The 15,180-nt window shown below is 48.3% G+C and overlaps 1 protein-coding gene and 1 pseudogene across 1 annotated transcript; one reads left to right on the forward strand and one right to left on the reverse strand.

Moving 5' to 3' along the window:
- Positions 1–982: 982 nt before the first annotated feature.
- On the reverse strand, positions 983–1,804 carry LOC139354359 (uncharacterized). The gene has a single exon (XM_070998583.1). The coding sequence runs from the start codon at positions 1,802–1,804 to the stop codon at positions 983–985; it is 822 nt and encodes a 273-aa protein (XP_070854684.1).
- An 8,275-nt stretch (positions 1,805–10,079) lies between these two features.
- Positions 10,080–11,291, forward strand: LOC139354360 (uncharacterized; annotated as a pseudogene).
- The last annotated feature ends 3,889 nt before the right edge of the window (positions 11,292–15,180 follow it).

A 15,180-nucleotide genomic window follows, 5' to 3' on the forward strand; every position in this document is an offset into this window, starting at 1 on the left:
ACATGGCTAGATCGACTCGACTTCCTGATTAAGAATATATATACTTTATGGCGTCGGAAACGCATCCTTCTGCCTGTTGCACACTTTCCGACGAATCTAGTATACCCTTTTACTCTACGAGTAACGGGTATAAAAATATCCGACTATATAATTTTTACTTCTTGATTAAAAAATACAATACGATTACATTACTTCCACTCAAAACACAGTGCACTCCAGAAACAGTCGATCAGAAAGACAACAACCGAAATCTATATTTCATGTTGGGTTGTGGTGTAGAATAAAAACGTTTTATTTCCCGGTTTGAGTGGACTGTATTTCATTTATTAAAACTTGACACATTTTTTTTGTGTGTCCGTTGCTTTCAGTTGTAGTCTTAACACTAAGTCCTAAAAAATCTCTAAAGTGTGACGCAGCACCAAAATATATTAAAAAGGCAAAGTTAGTATTTCATATACTAAATGGAGAATAAGATTAAACAATGTTTCAGACTTAGGCAGTACAGCTAACTTGGTGATGGGACGGGTCATCTCTCCAGTAGACGTCTTAAGTTTTACAGCGCGTACAAGTCCATATGGTCCAGGATGAGCTTCCAATACACGGGCTAGAATCCAAGCTGCTGGAGGGAGATTTGAGTCCTCGAAGAGAACTACATTGTTTACTGCGATGTTGCGTTCCTTGCTGCTCTACTTTTGACGTTGCTGTAGGGATGTCAAATACTCTTGTACTGTAAGTGCTGCCAATAGTCCAGACGACTGATCGGCAAATGGGTCATTTCTCCCTTTGGAACAGTTGTGAATGGGGGCCCAATTAAAAAATGGGCCGGAGACAAGTAGGTGAGGTCATTGTCAGGTGTGTAGCGTAGCGGTCGCGAGTTCACCACTGCACTGATCTGAGCGATCAGAGTTTGCATTTGTTCAAAGGTTAGAACAGTTTTTTTAACGGGACGTACTGCTCCGTGAGTTTACGTTGGAGGAAACATTTAACGCAGTTGTGAACCAGATTCCTTATCAGGTTGCGCGTACCAAAGATCCAGTACCTTTGACGAACAATTACAAAAAGTGCAGAAACTCCTTATGGATGCATCTGAAAATCCATGCAGTTCGATGTGATCTTCATTGATTTGGACAAACCGTGGCAAGCGTAGATCTCGAAGGATGTGTAGGTCGTTACTGCATTTATTCAACCAGTCCGCAATTTTTGGAGGAAGCTCCGTGTCCCAGCCGAGATCGAGTAGCCACAATTCTTGGAACAGAATCTTAAATTGCACTACCACTGGCGACAGAATACCTAGCGGGCCAAAAATGCGTGCCACATCTGAAAGCACTTGCGGATTTGTTGTAAGGCAAACTTTGTAGGATAACATATCCCCTTCTGGATCCCAATGAATGCCAAGAACTTTTGCTGTAGAATTGGATTCATTGCCTTGTACTTCAGTTGTAGCGAGAGATATGTGGGCGACACGTGATGAACTGGAAACCCATTTACCAAGTTCCATGCCTGCACATTTAATCAACTGGATCAACTCATTTTGATTGCGAATGAGCTCCTCCTCGGTATGTGCTCCGGTCAGTACGTCGTCCACATAAAACTGCTCCTTTAAGATCTTTGCAGCGGTAGGAAAGTCGTGTTGATGGTCGTGAGCTATCTGATCGAGGACCCTCACTGCCAAAAATGGTGCGCAGGATGTGCCGTATGTCACCGTGGACAGTTCATAGTGTTTAATAGGAGTCGTTTCATCTTCTCTCCAAACGATTCGCTGATAGCCACAATGGTTGGCAGCCACCCAGATTTGTCGATACATTTTGACAATATCTGCTGAGAAGACAAACTTGAACATTCTGAAACGCTTACAAATCGAAAAAAGGTTTCGTAGAATGCTCGGTCCAATGTGCAGAGCTTCGTTTAAGGACCGTCCATTCGTGTCCTTGAATGAACCGTTAAATACGACCTGTAATTTTTGGGTGGATGATGGGGCAAATAAAAGCATCGCAAAATTGCCAATGTCTTCTGGCGACAGTTCTCGCATGTGGCCCAACTGAAGATACTCACGCATAAATTGCACGTACTGTGAATGCAGATTGGGGTCTTCTTTAGGTGGCGCTCTACAACCCTGAATCTTGTTAGCGCTCCATGTAAAGTATCCGAAAACTGTTCCTTGTAGTTTTTGAACGAAAGTTCGACGATGTAACGCCCCTTAGAGTCCCGAGTGTGCGTCTTCACAAAGTGCTGTTCAACTTCATCGTCCTCCGGTTTCCCATAGAATTCCTGGTTGACATCCTCCAGCTCCCAAAAGCGCCGTAGCGTCAATGTCAATAGCCGTGTGCATTGTTGTTGTTGATGAACATCCGGTAGTAACGATAGATGTTATGACCCATCCAAATATGGTCGAAATGGCGATGATGTTGCCCTGGTTGTCGAACATCTTTTGACCGGTGAACACGGTCCAAACGTAGTCGCTGCCCAGGAGTCTATCAACTGGCGCCAACTATTGATAGTCAGAATTTGCAAGCTCAAAGCCAGCGAATGCCTTGAGTGCTGAGGCGGCGATATCGTGTCTTTCCAACGTGCAGGTAATTTTGCTGAGTACGTAGGCACGTACCTTCATTGTGTGATTTGAGATCCTTGACTGCAAGTCCAGTGTGCTGCAGCCTCTAGTTGTCTAAGCCTTGATTGACGAGATTCCGGTCACCCAAATTCGTGACGGTGAGCGTGCAAGTCCGAGCGCCTGTACGCACCGTTCGGAGATGTACGACAGTTCCGAACCACTGCCCAAAAGCACCCGGCAGGTAGTGTGCGATCCTGTTGCGTTTCTTACAAACACTAGAGCTGTTGGCAATGCACTTTTTCGTAGCCCTTTTGGCCGTGTCGCGGTTGTTGATTCGTTGCACAAGGATTCACTTGTGGGAGCCACTTGTGCCTGTGCGATATGGCTGATGGTGAACGTAGTATCTTCGGGAGCGCTTGGAATGTGCCTTTCATCATCTCGTGAGTGAGTCGAAGTGACAGCGGCCTGCGAATTAAGAATATCTGCATGTAGCAGAAAAAACTTGCATGTGAATTTGGATTCACACTTTCGCGACACATGCCCAGGCTTAAGGCACTTAAAGCACAGGGATTTTGCCTTTACAAATGTGCATCTCTGCTCGATTGACAATTCACCAAACTTTGAGCAGGCGTAGATCTTGTGCTCCTTGGAGTTACACTTGCCACAAGTGTTTGCTTCCATCGACACTAAAGCGTGTGACGATCGCTTTGCCTTGCCATGTTGTGGGCCAACCTTGGAGTCTATGTCTGACTCACTTTTCCTGAGCTCGAACTCCTCGCAACGTCGGTCTAAGAACTTCAGTAGATCATCCACAGACGGAGATTCCAGTCCCCGGCTTCCTTCGATCCATGTGCGATGTGTTTCAGCGTCGATCTTGGCTAGGATGAAGTGTAAAATCCAGCAGTCCCTATTGGATTGCCCTGCTGCATCCAGGCCGCGTACAATTTCGGTGGCTCCGTCCGTCACCTTGCGCAGGTGTCAATTCGGTCAATTCGGCAAGTCCAAGCAGCCTCGGAAGCTGAACCCGTTATTGACATATGTCGTGCCAAGTCAGCTGCTTCTTCAGTGAGTAGTGTAACTTATGTATAGCTGTCAAATGCTTCTTGCTATGGATCGTACTCTCGAAGATGTTTTTAAAGGCTGGCCACTCCTTGTAGTCGCCAGTGAATAGCTTGATGTGGATTTTTGGCAGTTCATTATGCATTACATTTGCTGCCTCAGCCAAACGCTCGTTGAGCTGCTGCTGTTGTTCCAGAAACCGAACTAGGTTTTCGGTTCCCACTCCTAATGCCATTGGTGCGGTCTCATCAGGGTTGCCAGCTTGTCTGAAGTTGTTGCCTTCTCTTTCATTCTCCTGAGATTCTTCACAGGTGCGAATGAGGTTGCGAAATAATGTGCTCGCTTGTAAGTACTTGTCCTCGTACCTTTCGTTGTCGATGGCTGGATCGACGTACCCTTCCTCCTCGTCAAAATGGGCCATTTGGTCGCTAATGGACTCGACTTCTTTCCAACCGATGTTGAGCCTTTCCAATGAAACTTGTATTTCATCATGCTCCCATTTTGATCCCGCACGTGGATCTTGAGACGCCGTTAGCAAGCGCGTAATGCTTGCCTTCGCACGACTTCTAGCTGCCTTCAAAAGTTTAAACTGATCCATGTTAATCAGTAACTAAATTTGGCTGGAAGGACCAAAGACATGGTGTAGAATAAAAACGTTTTTTTTCCCGGTTTGAGTGGACTGTATTTTATTTATTAAAACTTGTCACATTTTTCTTGTGTGTCCGTTGCTTTCAGTTGTAGTCTTAACACTAAGTCCTAAAAAAATCCCTAAAATGTGACGCAGCACCAAAATATATTAAAAAGGCAAAGTTAAAGCATACTAAAGGAGAATAAGATTCAAAATAAAGTAACGGCTGTAATGCGTTTATCAACAGGTTTTGTTAATTCAATTACATATTCTTACGTTTGTGCTCTCCTCGTTTGCTCGCAATTCTACGCCGATCGCCAACTTTTTAAAACTACCGCTTCTAACGCGTGGCTTCGGCAGCGGAGACGTGTAAGAGAGAAAGACATCACAGCACAGCAGCTTTCGAATTGCGGTAAATCCTCGAAAAATTCTGTGGTTTTGCAGGGCGGAATCGGCTCTACTTCGGGTTTAGGCGCGTTGAGTACGAGGAGGTGGATTGTGAGTGCAGATGGGAAAAGATGCATGGTCGTGGCAGCGATATTTAAGTTGCCGACGCAACACTCCCCCCTCGTAATTCACCTGCTTTCGCGGTGGGTTACCATCTAATATGTCCAGCCTTACCGACGGTCGGGTGACCAGTCCGTTCACTGTGCGCACTGCGCTACCAACTTGACCATCGGCCCCTTGGTGAACGTTAACGATCCGACCTAAAGGCCATGTGTTCCTTTTGGAATTTTCGTCTACGATAATTACCAGATCTCCAATAGCGAACCATTTAGTTTTCCTTGTAAGCGTTGGAAGATATTCCCAAAGCCATTTCTTCCAAAAGCGATCGGCCGGCTGAGTTTCGATTCGGTAGCTCTTGGCCAGTCGATCACCAGCTTGGCTCAGTGATCCTCTTTCCCGCAAGCTGCTTGAGTTGCCCACTAAGAAATGGTTGGGCGTGAAAGCTTCCGCGTCCGCATGGTCCAGAGGCACGTAGGTAAGTGGTCGCCAGTTCAGGGTGTGGTCCACGTCAGCGAGAGCGGCTCGAAGTATTTCCTCTCGTAGACCTTCTGAGGAAAGAATCTTGCTGAGTATAGACATTGTTGACCGGACGAGCCGTTCCCAAGCCCCGACCATGTGGGGGGCAACAGGTGGGTTGAAGCTAAACTCAAACGTAGGGTATTCTCGCTCGGTTGCGGACGTTGATATGCATTCTATATGTTGCCGTAAGACTCCGTTTGCTCCTCGAAAGTTTGTTCCGCTGTCTGATAAGATCCGCCGTGGTACACCTCGCCGGGCACCAAATGTCTTTAGGGTACATAAAGAGGAGTCCGTGAAGAGTGACACTGCAACTTCCAGATGCACTGCTCGAGTATTAAGACATGTAAACAACACGCCCAATCTCATCTCCCGCCGACGCCCCACTGCGACACCGAGAAGTCCGAAGTAGTCCACCCATGTGAATGTTAACGGTACGGAGTGTACGGGGAGAGTCGCTCTTGCGGTAGACTTCACATTTCCGGTGGCTCGGGTCGGGCGTTTCGTATGCGGCATGTCGGACAATCTTTGGCAACCTCCCTTACGAGGGCCTTTAGTCCTTTATTCCAGTACTGTTGTCTCATTTCATTGGCGACGATCTCGTTCTTAATGTGGTGAAACCGCCGGTGGTAGTAATTTGCGTTAAGATATGTCACTCGGTGACGTCACGATAGAATTATGGGCTGCTGTATGGCAAACTCTATACCCTCTATCGCGTTTATTCGGTCTTTTACTGGCATCACGCCAGATTCGTCTAGGAATGGGGAACACGTAAACAATGGGCTCTTGCAATCATATAGGAAACTCCGCTTCCCGGCTGATTCGCACCAGAATGACATCCGAGTCCACAGCCCGCGTCAGTTGCACCAATTGTTGTAGTTGGCCATCTTTTGGTTCCTTAATAAGCAAGCGCAGGAACTGAAGGACTTTGCTTTTCGCGGGTGCAATTTTTCCAGCCGGCTAAAGCGTTGAGGATCTGGTACAATACAGGCTATTGTGGATTTATCTGTGTGGCCCTTCTCGTGGTGCATGATGATGATCGCTCTCCGTATTGACGGATTCGAGCCAATCGTCGACAAAGGTGTTCCTGCATATGACCGCTACAACTTCCGGCAACTGTCTGGAGAAGCGCTCCGCGTTTCGATTTCATATATAGTTGGCCAGGGCAGGAGAACATGAAGCTCCGAACGTCATGACTTGCATCGCATAAATACCCGGTTCGCGTGACGCATCTCCGCTCCTCCACAAAAACATTTGGGAACCTTGGTTTTCAGGCCGCACCTTTACTAGGTGGAACATCTAACGAATGTCCCCAGCAACAGCTACTTTAACTTCACGAAATCGCAACAGCACGCCCATTAGCGACACCAGTATGTCCGATCCTTTCAGCACAGCATGGTTGACGGACATTCCTTTGACTTTAGCCTCTGCGTCCCATACTATCCTGGTTTACTTCTTATTTGGGTTGCTAACAGAGAAGATTGGGAGATACAAGGTCTGCTCGCTACGAGATTCGTGCGGCTAGCTACGTATGTTGTGTGTTCGTCCCACCAAATTTATATTAATGTGACAGCCCGGTAGCTCAGAGAGAAAGCACAGAATTCTCGGGTTCGTAGTGGGTTTATTGCGGGTATATTATTACAAATGTCTTGGTAGCTTGGTTGGCCTTGCCTCGTCGCTTGTGGCCTTTGGTTCTTCCGACGGTCCTAAACGATTCGACGACCTCTTGCCTTGACCACTCGGTGCTCCAGTCCTATAGCTCCCTGAAGATCCTCGCAGCTCCCTGAAGATCCTCGCAGCTCCCTGAAGATGCTCACTCGCTGCTCGCTCCTCACTTGGTAACTGCTGGTAACGACTCGGACTCGCGAGGGGGATCAGCCGAACGGACTCAGGGAAGCGTCACCGTTCTCAGACTAGGGTGAACAGAAGCTGTCCTCTCCAGGATCACTCCTTCCGACACACCGCCGCCTGTTCCTTGCTCTGTCCCGGATGGTCCCACTGGGGTTTCTGCTCAGCCCGCGCGGACAGTCAAGGAGGAACGCCAGGAAGCTGCGCTTTACTTCGCTTCCACGCCTAGTGTAAACGAACGTTCCACCCCAGCCTCACCCTTTTCCTTTTGGTCCGGGACGTTTCCGCGTGGCTTTTGGTGCTTGGGGTTCGGGCACGCCGCTCCGGGACCTCGCAAGTCGAATCCGTAGGGCTCTCCTGGACAATTCCACTCGACACCGTACCGATCGACAGCTCTCCCTTCTGGCTTGTTATATTTGGGGTTCGGGCACGCCGCTCCGGCACCTCGCATGTCGAATCCGTAGGGCTCTCCTGGACAACTCCACTCGAGACCGTACCGATCGACCGCTCTCCCTTCTGGCTTGTTATACTCTCTCCAGGCGTAACGCCAGGACTTTGTGGATAGGGTTAATCGACCGCCTTGACCTAGCCGTGTGATGCCCTCTGGACCTCAGCTACCTGCGTCTCAATTCGGAGATTCCTGGTATCTTGCTCCTCGTAGGCTCCCACAGCGCTGCTTCTCCGCCGACTCGACTTGCTGTTGTTTGATTGTTCACTTTGGTATCTGATTGATCTTGACGGTTTGACTCCTTGTGATCGACTGAACCAGCTGCCAGTGCTCTGCGGCCTTATATAGGGCCTCCGGGAACTGTTATTTCCCGTTTTCGCATGGCCCGCTGGATTTCTCCACTCCGGGTCCAAAGTCCGTGCCTCCTGGTTGACCCACTTGTCCTTCACGTACCGCTTCCGATCGATGCTCCGCCCACTGCTACCGCCCCGCTCATTCCCGTGATGCTTGTGGCGCGCCTGTGTGCCGCTCCACTGCCGAGATGTGGCACTTCTTCTCCCGGTCCAAAGTTCACGGGAGAGTCCAAAGTCCGGTGGAGTCCCGTTATCCGCTTTCGCACACGGCACTCTGGCCTTGCCCGCGAAGTCTCCATTATCTCTCCATCTCCATCCTTGGTCTTCAAACTCTCTCGCTCTCCGTCCTTGGTCTCCAAGCTCTCTCGTTCTCCATCCTTGGTCTCCAAACTCTCTCGCTCTCCATCCTTGGTCTCCAAACTCTCTCGTTCTCCATCCAAGTCTCCAAACTCTCATCGCCGAGCCGATACTACGCCGATACTGGTAAGCGGCCGGCCATCTGTTGCTGCTTCTATTAGTGGGGAGTTATTCAACTCCTCACATTCCCCCCTTACTTCGGGAAACATTTAAAACTTGTTCCTACTCTCTGGCGTTTCCTTGCTTATCCAAGCCTTCGAGTCCTTGTGATTCCCGCGGCGCTCCCTCGTTGCTCCCTCGATGCTCCCACGACGCTCTTAACTCCGTTGAGTTTCTACAGCGCTGGTCATTTTCCTCGTAGCAACTTAAACCTCCCGCGCCGATATTTTCCATGACCCCACTGGGACATCGATACTCGTGGGCTATCGATTGCCATCTCGCTGCTCATTGCTGAGTTCTACTCCTTTTTATTGGTTCCTCCGCCTTGTCACACCATTCGTGCGTGATCTATGTTTATGTTTGCCACCTGCTCGTTGCGATATTTCCACCTTTGGCCGATATTACCATTTTTGTGTACCCATAGATCGCACTATCGTCTAGTGCCAATCGATCGCCTATCGACGCACCCCCTTCCCTGGCTCATGGTGATTTTGCAACTTTCTAGGTAAGTTTTCCCATTTCCTCACTCCTTTCTATGTCATCCTTCCTTTCCCCATACGACCGCTCTCGCCTCTCGTCTCTCTCTCTCGCCCTTCAATCGTTTTCAGCCGGCTGAGCCGGGCTCCACGCTGGCAACACTCGAGAGCGGGTGCGGAGAGGACTTTTGCATTTGCTTCGCTGCTTGTGAGTATTTTGGTATCGTTTGGCTGCTTCCTGTATTAACCCAATGTGAATTTCAGGATGCCGGAGCTGCCATTTATGCCCCTTTCTTCTGGCCCCTGTTTCAGCCGCGTTTCCCGTCATATGCCGGTTTTAATCTCTGTTTCGATTCTTTTATTTAAACTTTATTACCCGAACACTCTCGTGCCCACCAGCCCCAACCAGCCTCTCCATATGCGCACGCTGCGCCTGCCGCTCAGGATGCAAGCCTCCTTCACCGCCGGTGCCTCCGCGATCCCTTCGGGCCATTCGTGCTCCGCGATCTTTCGCCATCGCTGGCCCTCCGGCGCCGACACCGTCCGCGACAATTTCGGGCGTGCCACCACCTCGGACACTTCGGGCGCCGAGTGCTGCCGCTTGAGCGGAGGTCGGCCACCTTCCGCGGGCTCGGGCCACACCCTTCTTACTACCCAGATCTACGGTACAGCTCTCTGCTCTGTGCCGTCTTCCCCCTTCCTCCGGCAGACTGTTGATGTGTGTATTTTACTTTCCTCCGATCAGTCCCAATCGAGACTTTAGACGCTCTGGTTTGCTCCCTTCGTGTTCTTAACGTTCTCCTGATGTCCTTTATGTGTTTCATTACACCTTTTTAGTTGCCCCGTAGTATCCTTGGAGTCGGTATGTAGTATCCCTTTCGAATCCTTGGAGGTATCCTTGGAATTTGTTCGTAGTATCCTTTGGGAATCCTTGGAGGTATCCTTGGAATCTTAGTAGTATCCTTTGGGCATCCTTGGAGGTATCCTTGCACTCCTTTCGTAGTATCCTTTGGAGGTATCCTTGGACTTCTTTCGTAGTATCCTTTGGGCATCCTTGGAGGTATCCTTGGACTCCTTTCGTAGTATCCTTTGGGCATCCTTGGATGTATCCTGGGACTTTCGTGGTATCCTTTGGGTATCCTTGGAGATGTCATTGAACTTTTTTTTTCCTGTTCCTGTACCCAGTGGCCCCAGTAAGCACCCAAAAATTCTGGAAGCCAATACCAGGCAGCACAATTGGCAGAGCCCCCGGACAGACCCTCGGTTTTAGCACTCACATATTCACTATTAGTAATAGTCATTACTTTAGAGTCTCGCCATGCTGTGCGCCATTGTCCGTGGTCTTTCCACCGGCCACAAGTTGGCCCTGTACCGTTCCGTGTCCGAGCTCCTCGGCCCTAGTCACGATGTCCGGTGCCTGCCCGCCGGAAGAGACGGCAGAGGCAGCGGTTGCGGCAGCCACAGCTCCAGAGCCCAGCCCATCGTCAAGATCTACTCTCGCTTTCCCGGGCTGCAGAGAGTTCTAAATTATCAGTGCGAAGCCTTCATTCGGATCACGACGCCATGTTCTACTCAATGTATGCCTACCTGTCCAACCTGCCACGCCTTCATGTCCTGGGCAAGGCGGTGGTGGCCTTTGTGGTCTATTACCTAATCCAGGTGGTCAAGCGACCGAGTCTGCTGAGCTCCAAGAGTCTGCCGCACGTCAACTACCGCCGCGAGATCCTATCCCTGAAGGATGGCGGCGAGGTGGCCCAGGACTGGATGGAGGAGGGCTGCAACGCGAGCTCTCCGTGTATCCTTTGCCCGCACACTGCAAGCTGGGAGCCACTGGAATCTCCATGGGTGGCTTAATTCTGGGAAACTATCTAGCCCGCAGGAGCGAAAAGACCAGGAGCTTCCTGTCGGCGGTAAAGATCATGTCGGTGCTCTGGGACGTGCACAAGGGCAGTGCCAGCATCGAGAAGCCGGTGATAATGAGCACGACCATCAAAGAGTTCGACGAACTGCCAGTACATGAGCCGCCTGTTCACCGAGTACTTCACCAAGGCGTTGTTCGACGAGGACGGCGAGTTCGAGCATACATCCAACAAGATGCACGAGCGATTCCTGGCCAAGCAGACGGTGGCGCTGGCCTTCTCGACACCAGTGCTGCTCGCCAAGAAGATGGAAGCCGATAGTTGGACCACAAGGTCAAGCTGATGTGAACGAAGAGCTCTACTCAGTGTTTGCCCAATTAGGATTTCCACTTCAATACATAGATATTCGAAAATGTATTCCGATGGATTTCCGTGAGCGAAGACTTTCGTACACATGTGATATGAAACGTTGATCAAAATCCAAAGCGTTGTTATATACTCTAAATCATCGAACAGGGAACCAAATTATCAGTCGATCACAAGGAGTCAAACCGTCAAGATCAATCAGATACCAAAGTGAACAATCAAACAACCAGATAATCTACAAGGGAGCCACAGCAAGTCGAGTCGGCAGAGAAGCAGCGCCGTGGGAGCCTACGAGGAGCAAGATTACTACGTCGAGACGTTCGGGATTAAGATACCAGGAATCTCCGAATTGAGACGCAGGTAGCTGAGGTCCAGAGGGCATCACACGGCTAGGTCAAGGCGGTCGATTAACCCTATCCACTAAGTCCTGGCGTTACGCCTGGAGAGAGTATAACAAGCCAGAAGGGAGAGCGGTTGATCGGTACGGTCTCGAGTGGAATTGTCCAGGAGAGCCCTACGGATTCCAATTGCGAGGTCCCGGAGCGGCGTGCGCGAACCCCGAGCACCAAAAGCCACGCAGAAACGTCCCGGGCCAAAAGCAAAAGGGTGAGGCTAGGGTGGAACGTTCGTTTACACTAGGCGTGGAAGCGAAGTAAAGCGCGAGGCAGCTTCCTAGCGTTCCGCCTTGACTGTCCGCGCGGGCTGAGCAGAAACCCCAGTGGGACCATCCGGAACAGAGCAAGGAACAGGCGGCGGTGTGTCGGAAGGAGTGATCCTGGAGAGCATAGCTTCTGTTCACCCTAGTCTGAGAACGGTGACGCTTCCCTAAGCCCGTACGGCTGATCCTCCTCGCGAGTCCGAGTCATTACCAGCAGTTACCAAGTCACGCGTGAGAAGCGAGTAGCGAGTGAGCATCTTCAGGGAGCTGCGAGGATCTTCAGGGAGCTACAGGACTGGAGCACCGAGTCGTCAAGGCGAGAGGTTGTCGAATCGATCAGGACCGTCGGAAGTACCGAAGGCCACAAGCGACGAGGCAAGGCCAACCATGCTACCAACACATTTATAATAATATAACCGCAATAAACCCACTACGAACCCGAGAATTCTGTGCTTTCTGAGCTACTGGGCGGTAACGTAAATATAAATTTGGTGGGACGAACACACAATATACTGAGCTAGCCGCACGAATCTCGTAGCGAGCAGACCACAAAAATCAGTTCGTTACATTTGCCATCTTAGCCTCCAGACACCGTACACGTCCTAGCGCCATGGACGCAATTCCTTTTCGACCTGCAGCTTCGAACTGTGTGATCGTATAGGCAGCAGTAACACAGGTTTTTATTTCGCACGAAGTCCCAACGCTGATTCCGAGACATGACTAAGAAGTCGGGGCATAGCGACAGTAAGTGACCTCGTACACATTTACGACAACATGTTTGGGCTTGCCTTTGGAGTTCTTCTTGTGGTGGAGTTTCAGAGTGTACGAGTATCCGTTTCCTTGTGGTTCTGCGTTCGCCTATGTTTGGCGCATAAGGAGTGACCATGCTGACACACAGCGACATCGAACAACCAATTGTCGAACATTGACAGATTGATAGTGAGAGCCGGTGACGCCCCCAGTCGAGTTTTAGATCCGTCGTTCCGCTTTTCTAAAGCCCTATGTATTCATTGTGCTGTTTAAGTGCGCCGTGTTGGCCAGAAAGGGCAAACTGATGCTTGGCCTGCACTTGTTGCTTTGGCTCAGGTGATTCCCAGTGGCGGTGATGTCAGTTTGACTAAACAATGGGTCGCCGTTTATATTCTTTATGACTTCCCCGCCGACTAATTGGGGCGTGGACATCAGTCCAACTGGCCGATCTACACTTGAGTAATCAGCTCTACCTGTTCCCTCCTGCATTGTTGTTAACGTTGAACCAGTGGGGAGTCCGCCAGCATTCATGTGCAAACCACCTTCAGCTTTGTTCTCCCTTTTGTCTGTGTTTCCCTCTGGTGTTACGGGGGTTACGTAATCCTCTAGATTATGTTGAGCCGCAACCGCATTTAGGTTAGGGCTCCTTGCTCACCGCTGAAGCTGGGCCGAATTCCAATATTTTTCCGGCCGCCGCCTTCTTCCCGTAGCCCAGGCTGACTCGAAGCGTACGTCTGCCAACTTGCCCCGGAAGGTTTCAGTCACGCCGTTAGGTTCCAATTGATTTCTGTAACTTTCAGTCGGAAGAAATACTTCAGAATGTTTGCTCGCGGCTGGCGCGAGAGACATTACTTCCACTCAAAACACAGACTTCTAGTAGTTCACATCAGAAACAGTTGATCAGAAAAACAACAACCGAAATCTTTATTTCATGTTAGCATGTGTGTTAATTCATTTACATATTCTTACATTTGTGCTCTCCTCGTCTGCTCGCACGTCTACGTCGTTCGCCAACTTTTTACAACTGCCGCTTCTAACACGTGGCTTCGGCAGCGGAGACGTGAAGAGAGAAAGTGATCACCGCAGCCTTCAAATTGCGGTAAGTCCTTGAAAAATTCTCTGGGGGCGCATCGGCGCTACTTCGGGTTTAGGCGCCGTAAGTATGGGGCGGTGGATTGTGAGTGCAGATGGGACAAGATGCATGGTAGCGGCGGCGATATTTAAGTTGCTGACGCAACATTAAGATTAAAATGTTTCAAATATTTAAATAAAGTTTGACGGACTAAATTTCTATAACTAATCTAAAAAATGATATTGTAATAATAATCTATATTATGTTAACATAACACAACAAGTAAATTCAATGTACCTCATTTAACTATAATCAAATAATTTACTTTTATAAAACCATATTAGTTGTTTTTTTCGATATACTATAATGCTACTAAAATTTTAGGCATTAACATATCGCTGCTCTACGAAAATTTTTAAGCCGAAATGTTAGTTGTTAGCCGAACATAACGGAGAGACGCAAATAAATAACGGACCGGCCGAAAGAGAGGAAACCTCCGAATATCTGATTTTCTTTGTTGCCCGACCGTTTTCGTAAGCAGTCTTCTACGCTGCGCCGACTTTTCTGCTGACGTCAACAGCGGCACAGCGTTTTGGGCACAAAAAAAAAACAAAAAAGCTTTAAGCCTTCTGGCATGTCATCCCCTCCCTCCTGCAGAACTGAAGGGTAGTTTCATATATACATATTTAATCTTTTAACGTGTTTTTCAAGAAAGCTGTTTTTACATCCACTTGATGAACTTTTAAGTTACATTGTACTGCTAATGATAGTATATTTCGAAAGCTTGAAGTTCTAGGCACAGGAGCAAAAGTGTCTTCACACTTGACTTGGAGTTTTTGAGAAAATCCTCGAGCAATTAATTTAGCTTTATATCGTATTGTATTTCCTAGTTCGTTATATTTAACGGAAAATACCCATTTGCTATCTACTATATTTTTATGTCTAGTCATTTTTGTGATTATCCAGGTATTATTTAATATATGAGCATTTAACTCTTATTTTTATGGTTTTCTCCCAAAACAACTTATTAGTATTGGTTCGAATGCATGTGGAACATCGTTAAAGATAGCGTAAGCATTAATTATAAAGTTATTTAAACTATTATTATATTTATTATGTGTTTTTAATCTCTCAGTTGCCATCAATGTCATCATTAAGAGTTCAAATTTCATTGAACTGTGAAGCTGTTCCGTTCTTCCTACTTTTATTCGTGTTCTTCGATCCCTTGCTTTCCTTACTATCATTCAGGAATTGTATGTATCTCTCTCATTAATTTCCTGACTATCATTCAGGAATTGTATGTATCTCTCTCATTAATTTCCTGACTATCATTCGGACAATGTTTACTCTCGCCTCCCGTACTATCTTTAAGGAATTCTGTTTCAGGTTGAACAGCTCGAGAAATATCCATATTAGTTTCGTCGACAGCCACATCTCTTGCAACGAGAAATTTTTCAATATCAGCATTTCACAATTTAAAACCATTTGGTTCATTTAAATGGCTTTGTATGACTTACCATCAAACTTTTCTTTTTGAATTTTATTGTGCACTTACACGTTTGCACCAAACACTCTC

Source organism: Drosophila suzukii (assembly GCF_043229965.1).
Source record: "Drosophila suzukii chromosome 2 unlocalized genomic scaffold, CBGP_Dsuzu_IsoJpt1.0 scf_2c, whole genome shotgun sequence".
Taxonomy (NCBI): Eukaryota; Metazoa; Arthropoda; class Insecta; order Diptera; family Drosophilidae; genus Drosophila; species Drosophila suzukii.